General features: G+C 37.4%; 1 protein-coding gene across 4 annotated transcripts in view; it reads left to right on the top strand.

Annotated features, from left to right (window-relative positions):
* Positions 1-13,560, top strand: part of CEP350 (centrosomal protein 350) — a 114,891-nt gene that overhangs the window by 62,915 nt on the left and 38,416 nt on the right. For 3 of the 4 annotated variants that reach the window (XM_039337144.1, XM_039337143.1, XM_039337146.1), the window contains exons 21-25: positions 111-230; positions 2,147-2,301; positions 4,312-4,505; positions 5,766-5,950; positions 6,531-6,618. In XM_039337144.1, coding sequence (XP_039193078.1) covers positions 111-230; positions 2,147-2,301; positions 4,312-4,505; positions 5,766-5,950; positions 6,531-6,618 — 742 coding nt within the window. The remainder of the gene's footprint in view (positions 1-110; positions 231-2,146; positions 2,302-4,311; positions 4,506-5,765; positions 5,951-6,530; positions 6,619-13,560) is intronic. The other variant, XM_039337145.1, reaches the window with a different exon arrangement.

Here is a 13,560-nt window from a genome sequence, read left to right as displayed (position 1 = left end):
CATTGGACAGTAACTTTTATTTAACTTTAAAACATTGCTTTTGTATTCAATTATTTGTCAGTCAGTTGCAAACACTGCTGTGATTTTAACATAATTCAGTTATTTAATAGAAAAGCAGATTCAATCACTACCCCACCAGATAAAGAGGAGACAAATGATTCAAAACATCATGATTTGCATGCATTTGATAGCTATTCAGAATCATCAAGATCAAAGGCACATTATCAGAGGTGAGACACAAAATTTATAATCCCTATATTAAGTACAAATTCAACCAAGTAAAATGATCTGGTTTACTTAATGCAGGTATTGATAGCTAGTATTTATCTCAAATAGTATTTTCAGTAACCTATATCTCTTTTTGTGTATTAAAACTAGCTCAAAGTATTCTTAAACCAATTGCTATATTTATAAATTTATTATTTATAAATATAGCAATTGGTTTAATACTTTGAGTTAGTAAACAATTCATTAAATTTATAGGGTTGTCAAATCGAAGGATTCGAGGCAGTATACAGTTTTAATAATAATACGTAACTAGAAATGCTAGCTAATTGGGGGAATAAGTTTCTAAAAAGTAGTATGCAGAAATTTTTGAATATGAAATATTTTGGACTTGAAACACCCCGTATCTGGTCTTGAATGAAACAGTTACAAACTCTTGACACCTGTTTTGAGTTAAAATGAGTTTGTTTGAATTTTGAATGGTGAGATTTACAAATGACGTAATTTGAGGAGGATCATCTTGAAAATGAGCGAGAGTTCTGAATTCCTAGTACATCTCTGTGACTCTTCATGCTCTCACCAGCTGAAATTAATCTTTTTGGATAAATACTTTTAAGAAAGACAAATATCAGTTTTCACTTCTGGGAGATGATTATTTTTGCTGCTTGCTCCCCTTATGGGCTCCTTTGATAGCAGATATTGATTTTTTTTTTTTCAAAATTCCTAATACACTTAGAAGCTCTAAAATTATGGAAACTCCTGATTCTGAATTTTCAGGCATGAAGTATCAGGAGCAAATGGAAATTATGCAAAAGCAAAACTATATGCTTGAGGAACTTTGTTTCTCAATGGACTTTACAGTTCTTCTTAAAATAGTTTGAGCCACCAGTGTGAACATATTCTATCAGCTGTATATGTTAGCCTTTATAGCTAGCTCTCCAGGACTGAAAACATTTGCCATCACTAGGTTATCGAAGACCTTGATTCCGCTTCTTGTAAAATTTTTGGGTTCCTGGATTTTAAAAGATTTAATTTTAATGTTATACTCTGTGATGTGAAAGTGAATTCCTAGGGGGAAAAGAGTGTAAAGAGTACACAATGCAAGTACATATTTTAGAATTCATTATTTTATCATATTTGTGTAGCTGCCAATCTCACAAGAAAGTGATTTGGGGCAGTATATAACACTGAATTAGAAATCAATAAGTATATATAAAAGAATCACAATTTAAAAATACTATACTAAAAATACAAAGCAGGCGAGGATGATATTAACCACAGTAAGGGAGCCATCACAAAATCTCCCCCGTCCCCTGGAACCTGCAGGCCTAATAACACAGTGAAGGACTTGCAAAATGTTGAAAAGGATGTAGCTGATGTCATTTCCAGAGGGAATAGATTCCATAATGGGCGTACCATAGCGGAGAAGATCTTTTTTCTTGGGACCTGCCAAATATAATTCCGTAGCAGTTGGGATCATAGCATGCCTTCTCTGCAGATCCTATAGAATGTGCAGATAATAATTGTGGAGAGATGTCCCCTCATATAACCTGGTCCCATGCCATGAAGAATTTTAAAGGTAAAAAAACAGTACCTTGAATTGGAGCCAGAAGCAAACTGGCAACCAGTACAGCTTGTGGAGCACAGATGTAATGCATACCACTCTAGGGGCACGCACACAACTGCCCATGCTGCTGCATTCTCCACCAGTTGAAGTTTCTAGATACTTTTCAAGGATAGACCCATATAGAATACATTGCAGAAGCCCAAAGCAGAGGTGACTAGCGTATGAGGGACTGTGAGTAGAGCCCATAGATCCAGGAACGGGTACAACTGGCACACAACACGAAGCTGCACAAATTCATTTTGTGCATTACATCCGTATTAATTCAGGACTCCTGTATGTCTTTTTATAATGCAGTAGTAGCAGCAGTCGGCAGGAAAGTCCATCTTCAAAGGAAGCCAAGAAACTTTCTCATCATGAAAAACCAAGCAGCTCCATTGAGGAGAAAGCTGCTACAGCAATGAATGATTCATTGCAGAATAACAGTATCCCATCCGTTCCTGATGAGAGAGGTTAGTTTTCAGATCAGTATTTACCGTATTTTCTGGCGTATAAGACGACTTTCTAAAGCATGCAAATCGGCTCCAAAGTCGGGGGTAGTCTTATACGCTGGAAATTACGGTAGTTTCCGGTGTATAAGATGACTTTCTAAGCATGCAAATCAGCTCCGAAGTCGGGGCTCGTCTTATACGCCAAGTCATCTTATACGCCGGAAAATATGGTAATTAAAACAATGCTCATTCAGTTTTTGTTTCATAATTATCTGTGTTCTTTCCATTGCTGTGCCAATGATTTTGCTGATGGATTACATGGTAATAATATAAAAATAATTCCCTACCAATACTCACCATTCTGCTTTCTTTGTTTGTTTTTGAGTAACCATCTGTTGGACTCTGGAGAACTTGCAGTCTGACAGTATCCACTGCCAGATTGTCCCTGCCTTGCTGTTCCTTTCGTCCTCTTTATTCTTGGAACTACTGGCTGGATAACTGTTCCTCTTCTTGGTGTGCTAGTTATCATTTTTAAGAAAAAAAATGGTAAACTTAATCTCTACAAGCATGCATACATGTATGAATATTATGAAACAAATGTTCAGAATTATTTTGGTTGCTTTCTCTGGTATTTCCAAGAAATGGAATTCTTGGAAATAAGGTGGGGTAGGGAAGGATGTACATTACAATCACTGTAGCCTTAGTTTTCAGTAGATTCCACGGAGAGCTATTATTAGAGAATAGTAAAGTTTATTTCTTTATCCCAAGATATACAAGCTGATAGAAGCCAAGATTAGTTCGCAGCCTGATTTTTTTTCTGCCGTCCCTTCAAAGGAGAAAAAAGTATTTTGGAAATAGCTTTCCTAACATTGAATGTTCTGACTCCTTTTGGCAGGACATTTATATAATTTATGTATTAGATTTGAAGGAATCCTTTAGGAGAAAATGTTTCAAAACATAAATGTGTGTACACAATGTCTTTTTAAAAAGCTACAACTTTTTCTGGTCTGTTCAGATGCTATGAAAGTTGTTCTAATATCTGCAAAGGCTTCTGTAGACACAAGCAGTGTACGTGCAGAGTAGCTGCTAGAGAGCCAGGAAACATTTGCAGTAGCTTTGATTGTTCGAAAAGAGCTACTATGGGTAATCCTTGCGTTACAACCACTTGTTCAGTGAGCATTCAAAGTTATGAGGGTGCTGAACAAGAGGGACTTAGAATTGGTTATTGGAGTTCCAGCCGTGTCCCCACAATTGTGTTATCGCACTCTGGGTACCCGGGCTGGCGATTTGCAATTACAATGTTGTTGAAAGTTGTGGTCACGTGATCAACAAGCAAAGTCAGTGGAGAGGCCAGCTGAAAGGTTGCAAGTTGCTCCCAAAAGTTTTTCTCCCCACTTTTTTTCCTGAGGTGCCCCACTACAAAGTACGAGATCCCAAGGACCACCTCTCACCGACCTACCTGCCCATACTCAATAGTGCCCATTTATAGCCCCTGTGGCACCCTGTGGCTCCCACTGGCCAGTAGCACCCACCCACAGCACCCACTCACCTTCCAGCAGCTCTCACCCATCAGCTTGCTTGCCTAGGGCTCAGGACATATGAGGTCCTCTTTCAACAACTCAGGTGGTCTCTGGGTTACAACAACCTGATCTGCTGGGATTGTTGTTGCTAAGCAATGAGGTTAAGTGATGTCACACTTTACGATCCTTATCGCTTAGGGATGGAAAGTCTGATTCCAGTTAAGGTTGCAATCTAAAGACTACTTGTACATATATGCTCTTGCATCTTCCCGAAACATGTCTTTCAAACAGTTTGCACCGCTCTATTGTAATAGTTATCCAAAGAGTCCATGTATATATTTATTGTTTTCATAATAAGGTCAGGAATTTTGATAGTTAGGCCTATTTATATTTCTGTCCATTCAGTCAATACTTACTCATTCTATTTTTGCCACATAATCTTATTTTATAGTGTTTTCTGTTCTCTAATGAATTCCATATTTTTTCTCCTTCTTGTATTGTATCTTTTCAGATTCCACCTCTATTGCCACAGAATATTCCCTGAAATTTGATGAGTCTATGACAGAAGATGAGATTGAAGAGCAATCATTTCGGTCTTTGTTGCCTTCTGAGAGCCACCGCCGGATCAATCTGAAGAAACGAAGTCACCAAGTTTATTCTGATGAGGAACCTTCTCCTGAAAAGCCTACCCTGTCACCTATTAAGGCAAGATTTCAATAGGCTGTTGCTGTTCATTTTGTGGAGTCTCAGAATTTTTATTGGCCTGTTTTCCAATTCCAATTGATTATGTGGGGAATTTTGTTAATGCATATGTTTTACCGTATATGCCAGCGTATAAGACGACTTCCGGAAGCGCTAAACTCGGCGCCAAAGACGGGGGTCGTCTTATACGCCGAGTTGTCTTATACGCTGGAAATACTGGTAGCTTCCGACGTATAAGACGACGTTCTAGGAAGGCGACTTGGCGATAAGAATGGGGGTCGTCTTATACGCCAAGTCGCCTAATACGCCGGCATATATGGTAGTTGTTTTAGCTGTTTTAAATTTGTTATAGATTATGCAGTATATGTGTAATTGCTCTTAGAATAACATTCATCATAATCAGCAGAAATAAATATGTTGCTCACTGAAGGTAACCTTATCTGACAGTCTTTGCACTAATCTGACTGTTGGGCGGTGAATATCTGCAGAGGTTCATCATTATGTTGACTGCTAAAAATTCAACATTTTGCACAAGTTGTGGTTTTCTTCCCATAAGTCTTATCATGGAGAATAAAAAGAATAATCTCATTCGATGTAGTGTGAATAATTCAATAAATAATAGGCATAATTCATGAAGATAGTTTTAAAAATATGAATATCGGTGGGTGATATTGGATTTATAGAAATCTCTGGAAATGGGAATATCTGTATTAAAACCTTTTTTAGATGCACCATTTCGCCAGATATCATTTGCTGAATTAATAATTTTAGTAACATATTTTTTAGGACAGAAGTACAAGAGGCCAGCTTCTGCTTGTGGCCTTCCTAGAAAGCATGTTTCAGATGTTATTGTAAATATGCAACACAGATGAGTTAATAGCCGGATTCTTCTCAGGTGCACTGAGAAGGATAATAGATGCTGGAATACCTTTGTACCTAGAAAAACATATATTTTCCTGTCCTCTTCTACCTCAACTGTAACTCTGTTAATGCTCTTGTTGTCTGTTATTCTGTTGCTGCGTGTCTCAAGTTACTGATTTTCATATTCTCACATATAAATGTGTTAAATGAATAAATGAACATACTTTATACATAAAATGTCCACTGTAGAAAACAGTATTTTTATATAAAAACAACGGAAATCTAGTAATGATTAATGTAAAAGTGCATCAATAGTTTGCAAACATTTTGCCCAGTAAAGAGATTGTGAATTCTGGGGAAACTGTTTTTTTAATTATTATTATTATTTTATTTTTTCATCAGGAGCTAAACCTGCCATTTTCAGGAGGACAGGACAGTTTTTCTAAATTTACAATGGAAATGGTACGGCAGTACATGAGAGAAGAAGAAATGCGAGCAGCTCACCAGTCCTCACTGCTCCGATTACGCGAAAAGGCACTTAAAGAGAAGACTAAGGCTGAACTAGCTTGGCTAGAACACCAGAAAAGGTAAAGCTGGAAACCACACGATGTATAACATAGCCAAGAGTTTTACCCATCCTAAGGATATCAGACTTTTTTGATTTATGTTACGTTCTTATTGCGAATGTTTCATGAATATCATGAAAGAGATAGCAAGAAAAGGAGAGTTCTTTGCCATTTTAATATGATCATAAAGTCTTTAATATAATTTTGTTTTGTTTGTATTCTCACCCAGCCACTCCAGTTTTGTACTTATGACTTTACACATTACATCATAATGAGGCTATTTTCTCAAATGAAGCCTTTTTAAAAAAAAAGATTCAAATGCAGTTTTGCTTCTTTGATTTGTTATACTTTTCCTACAATTATATATAATATCATATATTTAATTATCTCACCCATTTCACATCCAAGGTTTTTAAATAAATGTTGACTAGCTTCCAAATTTCCTTTATGCATTTGCTGACATTGAAATAAAACTCCTATGTTTCATCAAGTGTAAAAAAAGAATAAAAGGCAACCCCTCCCCCCAAAGAAAAGAAAATAGACGGCAAGTAATTCAGTGCCAAAGTGGAAGAAATTTAATTTTTCTGCTACTTATTTTTAGACATTTACGAGATAAAGGAGAAGATGATAAAATGCCACCCATCCGGAAAAAACAACGTGGCCTGCTTCTTAAACTTCAGCAGGAGAAGGTGAACACTACTTTTACATTTGATTGCTTTGAGCTGCCTCATATGTAGGGGTATCTGGCTAACCTTGGCTATTCTCAGAATGTAAACAAGACTGGCCATTGTTAGAATTTGGACAGAGGATCTCCCAAGAATTCCAGGGATGTAGACTGGATTGGGTAGGAAACAAACAAACCCCCTCAAAGCACTTCTTTTATCCTGTCAAGAAACTAGAATGGATGCTCTCACCAAAAGCTGGAGTAGTTTGAGGTACCATAGTTCTGACTCAGTTAATTCTCAAACAGATTGTTAATTGGCTATAGAAAAATTCTGAAAATCATATTAAATATGCAAATATTTAAAGTCATAATTAGTACAACTATCAGTACAAATGACAGATTTATTAAGATTTTGTAAGGACCCACCCCACTTTGCATCTTAAGAAGACAGAACTCTTGGAATAATTCTTCCAACAGGAATCCTTTATTAAGAAGAAGTGGTTGCAGGCGTGCTAGACAGGACTTGGGGTCCAAGCTCTCCAATTCAAGGTTTTAAGGGTTTCCCCAGTAGCCCCACCCAATCAACCCCTTCTTACAGCGACAGTCTCAGGCATTACACTTCCACCCCCTTTTTCATTATTGCCTGGCTGGATGGAGACTTCAAAGAAACTACATGAAAGGAAAACGGCCCCATTCTTATGGTTAGTTCTTTTGCAATACACACATTCAGTTCCTTAGAAGTATACTGAAGGAAGTGAGGGCCATAAAGCCCCTTTGTTCTCCCCCTTCTCTCCCTCTTATGGCAGAATCCAGAGAAGGCAGAATTGGGGTTTTCTATATTTGATAACTGGAGATGAAGTATAATTGGATTCTGACAGATTTATTGGGGGAGAGGTTAATTAATGTTGATCCAAAATACTACCTTATCTTGCGTTTTATTTAGTGTATCCACATATATAACAATTATTGTCAAGAGGCTGGTTCTGGGATACTGGAGAAACTAGATCTTGTAATAGTTTGTATTAATGTCATATGTATTTATTTAAAGAAATACATATTTTAATAGACTGTAGTATCATATTAATAATTCGAATTGACATTTATGTGAATACAGAACATATTTTCTCAATTAAATTTACTGTGTAGGATGGTATACAGTACTGGCCATGTCTAAAAATTTATTGTAAAATAAATGGTGAGAAATGTCAACTTTGACCTGTAAAGTGACAGTTTTGATACAGTACTTCAGCACATATTATTCTAAAAGTGAAGACTATGCACTGTGGCAACCCAAAATTAACAACTGTAAATTATTATGTGCACAACCATGTGAAATCACAGCTGTCCATTGTTTAGCTGGTATTGATCTTCGTGTGCACTGAATTCTTCCCAAGAACCTAGGATATCATAATGTATCAGCGTAGAGCAGTGGTTCTCAACCTGTGGGTCGGGACACCATTTGGGGTTGAACGACCATTTCACGGGGGTCGCCAAACAACGCAGTCCGCCATTTTTTTCCCCTTTTCCTTAGCTATGCTACTCCCTTTTATTCTATTGGCTTTTGAAAGCCAATAGAATAGACTCTTGAATAGAGTCTAATTCTATTGGCTTTCAAAAGCCAATAGCAATTGTACAGGCTGTCTCTGCCCTGCTGAGCCCGCCAAAAGTCCCATTCTGCAAATGGTGCTGCACCAGTTGAGTAGTCCTCAACTTACGACCGGTTGGTGGTCGCGGCATTAAAAAGGTTGAGAACCACTGGCGTAGAGTATGTGCAGATTCAACTAGTGTGGCCTTTTGTAACTGCAGATGGAAGTGTTGTCAATGTATAGATTTTCTAAGTGACACTTAGCAACCATTGGGGCCATCGGGTGGTTTTTGCCATAATCTTTCAACTTCAAGGATCTTTGTGATCTTCTCCAGTTCTTTGTCTTCTGTTCTATATCCCCTGGTATTGCCATATCAATTACCCATATTTTATTCTTTTCAACCACAGTTAAATTTGGTGTGTTATGCATCAAGACTTTATCAGTTTGTATTTGGAAATCCCACAATATTTTAACCTACTTGTTTTCAACTGCTATTTTAACTATATATTCCAACCAGTTTTTCATTTTTACAGATGATCCAGTGAATCATTTTAGCGACTGTGTTATGTCTTTGTTTGTAATCAGTTTACGTGATCTTGCACATAAACTGGATATATGATCTACTCTTTTTTAACAGAATAACAGAGTTGGAAGAGACCTTGGACGTCTTTTAGTCCAACCCCCTGCTCAGGCAGGAAACTCTATATCATTTCAGACAATTTGCACTTTGAATCATTTGATGATTTTTCATTTGTGCCTTTGATTGCATTAGTTTATTCTTGAGCATTCAAAATCAAGAGTTCAATTTCATTTTTTAATGTTTCAGTTATGAGCCATTGCCAGGTTTTATCTTTATCCACTTTGCCCTCAAATCTTCGTAGAAATTGACCATATAATCCTTTCCCCTTCCAGCATTCGGTTTGTGTTTTTTATTACATTATTTCAACATTCACATTTTGTTTCCTGTCCATTCAGTAAGTTGTAATTTTTATTTGCATCAATCCTTGTTCTTGGTTGTGTTTTACTTAATCAGCCAATGCAAGATTTTCTTCTTTGACAGTTTATTTGACTTGAAGGGAACCTCTGCCTCCATTTCTATAAGGCAGGTATAATCTATCAATATCACTAGAGGGATGTCATGCATAGTGATGTATTTTTTTCTCAATCCAAAATGTTCAGATGAGCTTATATCCAATTAATAATTCCAACAGGTATCATATCACAGGTATTGATGGCTTTGGTGGTGTTTCAACCATTCATATTTAGCAATTTTCTCACTCTTTGGATATATTCTTTACTAATCACATTTTTAACTTATCCATACTTCAAGTTATCCAACTTTAAAATGCCCAGATGCTTGTAGGCTGCTTATATTACTATTATTATGATTAGTTCCGTAGTCAGTCTGATGTTTAGATTGGCTTTGGCATTTTTATCCACTTACCGATTCCTTTCCAAGGACCTGAATTAAGCAGATTTTGTTCTTTGATGGTGTTAAAAGTATGGTCGCAGGATGTAAGCTATTCCCAGTAATACTGCCTTTTGCAATTGACTGATGGTGATTATATCAGTGGTGTTCAAATGATGCTCCAGATGTCCTGGGATTGCACCTAAGGCACTTATTGGTACTATCTTTGCTTTCTGTTGCCACAGTTCTTCTACTTCTATTTGCAGGTTTCATACTTTGTGATTTTCTCCAGTTCTTTTTCTTCTGTTCTGCTGTCTCCAAGTACTCATCCACTATCCAGACTTTTTTTGTCTGTCTTATTGAAATTGTTACGTCTGGATGTTATGTGGCAGGTGCTTGTCTGTTTGAATTCTGAAATCCCAGAGTACTTTAGCTTCTTCATTTTCTATTACTTAGTCCATCAGTTCTTGCTTGTAGGCAAATTGTATTTCTTACAGATATTTCAGTGCATCTTCCATTCTTTCTGCTTCATCATGCTATTGTTTGTAGTCAGTCTCGGTGATCTTCTCGCAGTAGTTAATTAGCGCTAAGAAGCAGAAGCCGAGCACAGGGGAGGCCTTGGGAAGCCCAGGGCAAGCAGGTTTAGCCCTGCACTAGGATTTCAAGGGCCTCTCCCGCACATGAGGTACCCTGTGCTCTGCTTAATGGCCCATGCAGTTGCTTAACAACCACACTAGGGAGAAGAGGGATGAGGGTTGTTAAGCAAGGCAATCATGTGGACATAACAACCATCATGACTTGTGACTGTAATGGACAGGCTCCATAATAGTCATAAGTTGATGGCTATCTAGACTACTTAAAGTTATCTGTATCCTTAAAGTTACAGTTGTTGCAGCACTCTCACGGCCATGTGATCAAAATGTTTGGAGTTTGGCAATCCACCTGTATTTATGACATAGCATGCACTTCAGTTCTCCCCAGCTCTCTCTTCTTTCCTTTTGGCTGCCCTGCCCTTTGGTACATACCCCTGCTGTTCCCAGTTGATTTTTTACATCTTTTTCCTCCTGCTGCTGATGAAGTGCACCCAGGCTGAGGCTGCTGCCCATTTTTCATGTACGGCCTTCATGTAACCTTCAAGGGCCAGCAGCTGCCTCAAGCAAGTAAATCTCAGCAGCAGCGAGAGGGAGAAGATGACAAAGGTCAACTGTGGGGAGTGGGAGGACAGCACTGGTAAGTGGTTACAGAGTGCAAGAAGACCAAAAGGGCAGAGATGGGAGAAAGAGAGGTGGGAACTGAAGTAGAGGTAAAGTGGCTGTGCAGGGGAAGTATGAGGTACTCATCTAATGACTGTGGTCCTGATCACACAGGAATATTGATACTGTCATTCCTAAGTGGTGCAGATACATGATCTTCCACCTAATGATGGCTTTGCTTAGTGATGGAAATTCCCACTTAGAGTCATTTGTGGCTAAAAGAAAAGTCACTTGTCCAAGAATTTTAGTGCAAAGGGTAGGGAAGATTTCAGTCTTTGTGCCAAATCACACATTTGGATCCACAAAGCAGGACAAATTATTTTGTAGAAAGCAAACAGATCTTCTTCTTCTTGTTGTGCCATATCCGTTATCGGATGTTGGCGATCATGTTGGCGATCCTGTTTTTATCAGCAGCCGCAAGAAAAAGTGCTGCTGAGTTTTGTCCAAACCAGTCCCTTAGATTTTGAAGCCACAATGTTCTTCTTCTGCCTGGACCTCGTTTGCCTTCAATCTTTCCCTGGAAAGATAATAAACAGATAATAAACTCAAATACAGAGAAAATACAGGGAATACTATTCCCCGCCCAACATTAATTATAACTATCACAGGGATATGAAGAAAAGTTCTCAATTAACCTTTTATTTTTTAAAAAAAAAAAAAAGTCATAGACTAGGAAAATTGCCATTTGCAATGGAAATTTCCTGAAGCAAACTGCTACCTATGAGCGCTATTTGGGGGCAAACAGACTTCAGTAGATGTTGTCCTTGCTCACAAGCTTTGGATCTGAAGTCACCAAACAAGAAGGAAATTGAAGAGCACAGAGTAAAGAAAATTGAAAGCTGGGGATTCTACATTTTAATTTTAGTTTTAAGAGATTTATTATAAATTTCTATTGCCATAACTTTTCCTAGGAAAATTGTTTTAAAAATAACAAAAAATAAAAGATAGTGATACACAAAATTCAGAAAAAGATAGAATAAAAAGGGAGAAACCGAATTTCATAGTAACTTCTAACTAGTATGTAAGAGAAAATTGGTATGGGAAAGAAGAGAGAACATTTATATTTTTAGAAAGAAAATTAGATACAGTAGTAAAAAAATTAATAAAATGACAGTATAAAATTAGAAGAAGGAGACAGTGGAGAGTTCTTTAGGGATTGGAATAAACTTCTAATAAACTTTGGATAAAAGAACAAGCAGAAAATTGTCAATTGTGGCAGAGCATAGAATAAAAATGAAAAGCTAAGGTTATTTAAGAGGTAAGCTAATGCCAAGAGATGTGGTAATCTATTCTGGGAAGAGATCTCTGCGCAATGAAATTATACAAGCTTTTTATAATAAGAGGTTTCAGATTGCTGCTCAAGATGTCATTATTTTAAAGGAGATTCCATCTAAAATTTTAAGAAGAAGAAAAGAGTTTGCTTTCTTAGCTAATGAACTTAAAAAAAGATTGATGCCATTCAGATGGGAGAGTCCGATGGGTATCGTGGTGAGTCATGCGGGGACGCGTTATAGACTTAACACTGTTTCTAAAGCAAAGGAGTTTTATAAGTCGGTTCTGGGAGCATGCTCATCACCATCTATGATGCAGAAAGTCTTGGATGGCAAGGAGGTGGAACAGCAGTCTGAAGAAGTAGTATTGATGGATGTTGGAAAATCACAGGCTGAGTGGTCGCAACAAGCAGAGATGAAAGAGCAAAGAATGGCTCGGGCAGCCCATAGACGTAAGGAAAAGGAACAACAGAAGAAAGAAGTTAAAGAAGTTTTACAAGAATTTGCTTCGGTGCCTGTGGGAGGAGCAAGACCCAAGAGCTCTGTGGTACATTCCTCAATGGCAGATCTTCAAGCAGTCTTCTCCAGGCTTTTGGTCAAGGGAGATGGTAAAGCTCCTGACATGGAATGCTAATGGTCTCAATTCCCCCCAAAAGAGAAAGAAAATATTTCATTACTTAAAGCAACATAACAATGATATTATTTGTCTGCAGGAAACACACATTATTTCTAAAGATCAAAAATATTTAGTTAATGCTCGTTTGGGATCTCATTTTGTATCTTCTGCTCCCGGGAAAAAAGGGGGAGTAGTTATTTATGTTAAGCAAAATTTATCAGCCTGTTTAGTAGAATCTGATCTCCAAGGGAGATATGTTATGATTGAAGTGGGTCTGTATGGCAAGAAAGTACTTATAGTGGGATTGTATGCACCAAATCAACAACAGGAACAATTTTATAGATTGTTACATCAAAAACTAATTCTGTTGGATTGTAGATCTGTTATATTAATGAGAGACTGGAATGGTGTTTTAGATACACAAAGAGACAAAAAAGGATCCTCTATTTCTTGTAAACAGGCCAAATTACCTAAAGCTTTTTTTGATTTGAAAGAGGACTGGGAGTTGCGAGATTATTGGCGTGAACATAACTTGGAGGAGAGAGACTTTACTTTCTTTTCGGACAGACATCAATCTTTTTCAAGAATTGACTTTTTTTTATTACAACGGATCTATATTTTAGGGTAAAGAATGTTAAGATCTTCCCTAAGACATTGACGGATCATAGCCCAGTTTGGATGGAATTGGTTAATGAAAAAGAGGAGAGGAGATCTTGGAGGATGAATGAAAATTTATTTAGACAAGAAAAGAATGTTCAAAAATTAAAGGAGCAATTAAAGGATTATTTTGTTTTAAATATGTATAAGGGAACTTCAATGTCAATGGTCTGGGA

This window comes from Crotalus tigris, unplaced genomic scaffold, assembly GCF_016545835.1.
Source record: "Crotalus tigris isolate CLP2741 ecotype Arizona unplaced genomic scaffold, ASM1654583v1 scf7180000017668.6805642782:7212621, whole genome shotgun sequence".
Lineage (NCBI taxonomy): Eukaryota > Metazoa > Chordata > Lepidosauria > Squamata > Viperidae > Crotalus > Crotalus tigris.
Note: the sequence above shows the minus strand (reverse complement) of the source record. Positions and strands in the feature narration are given on the sequence as shown.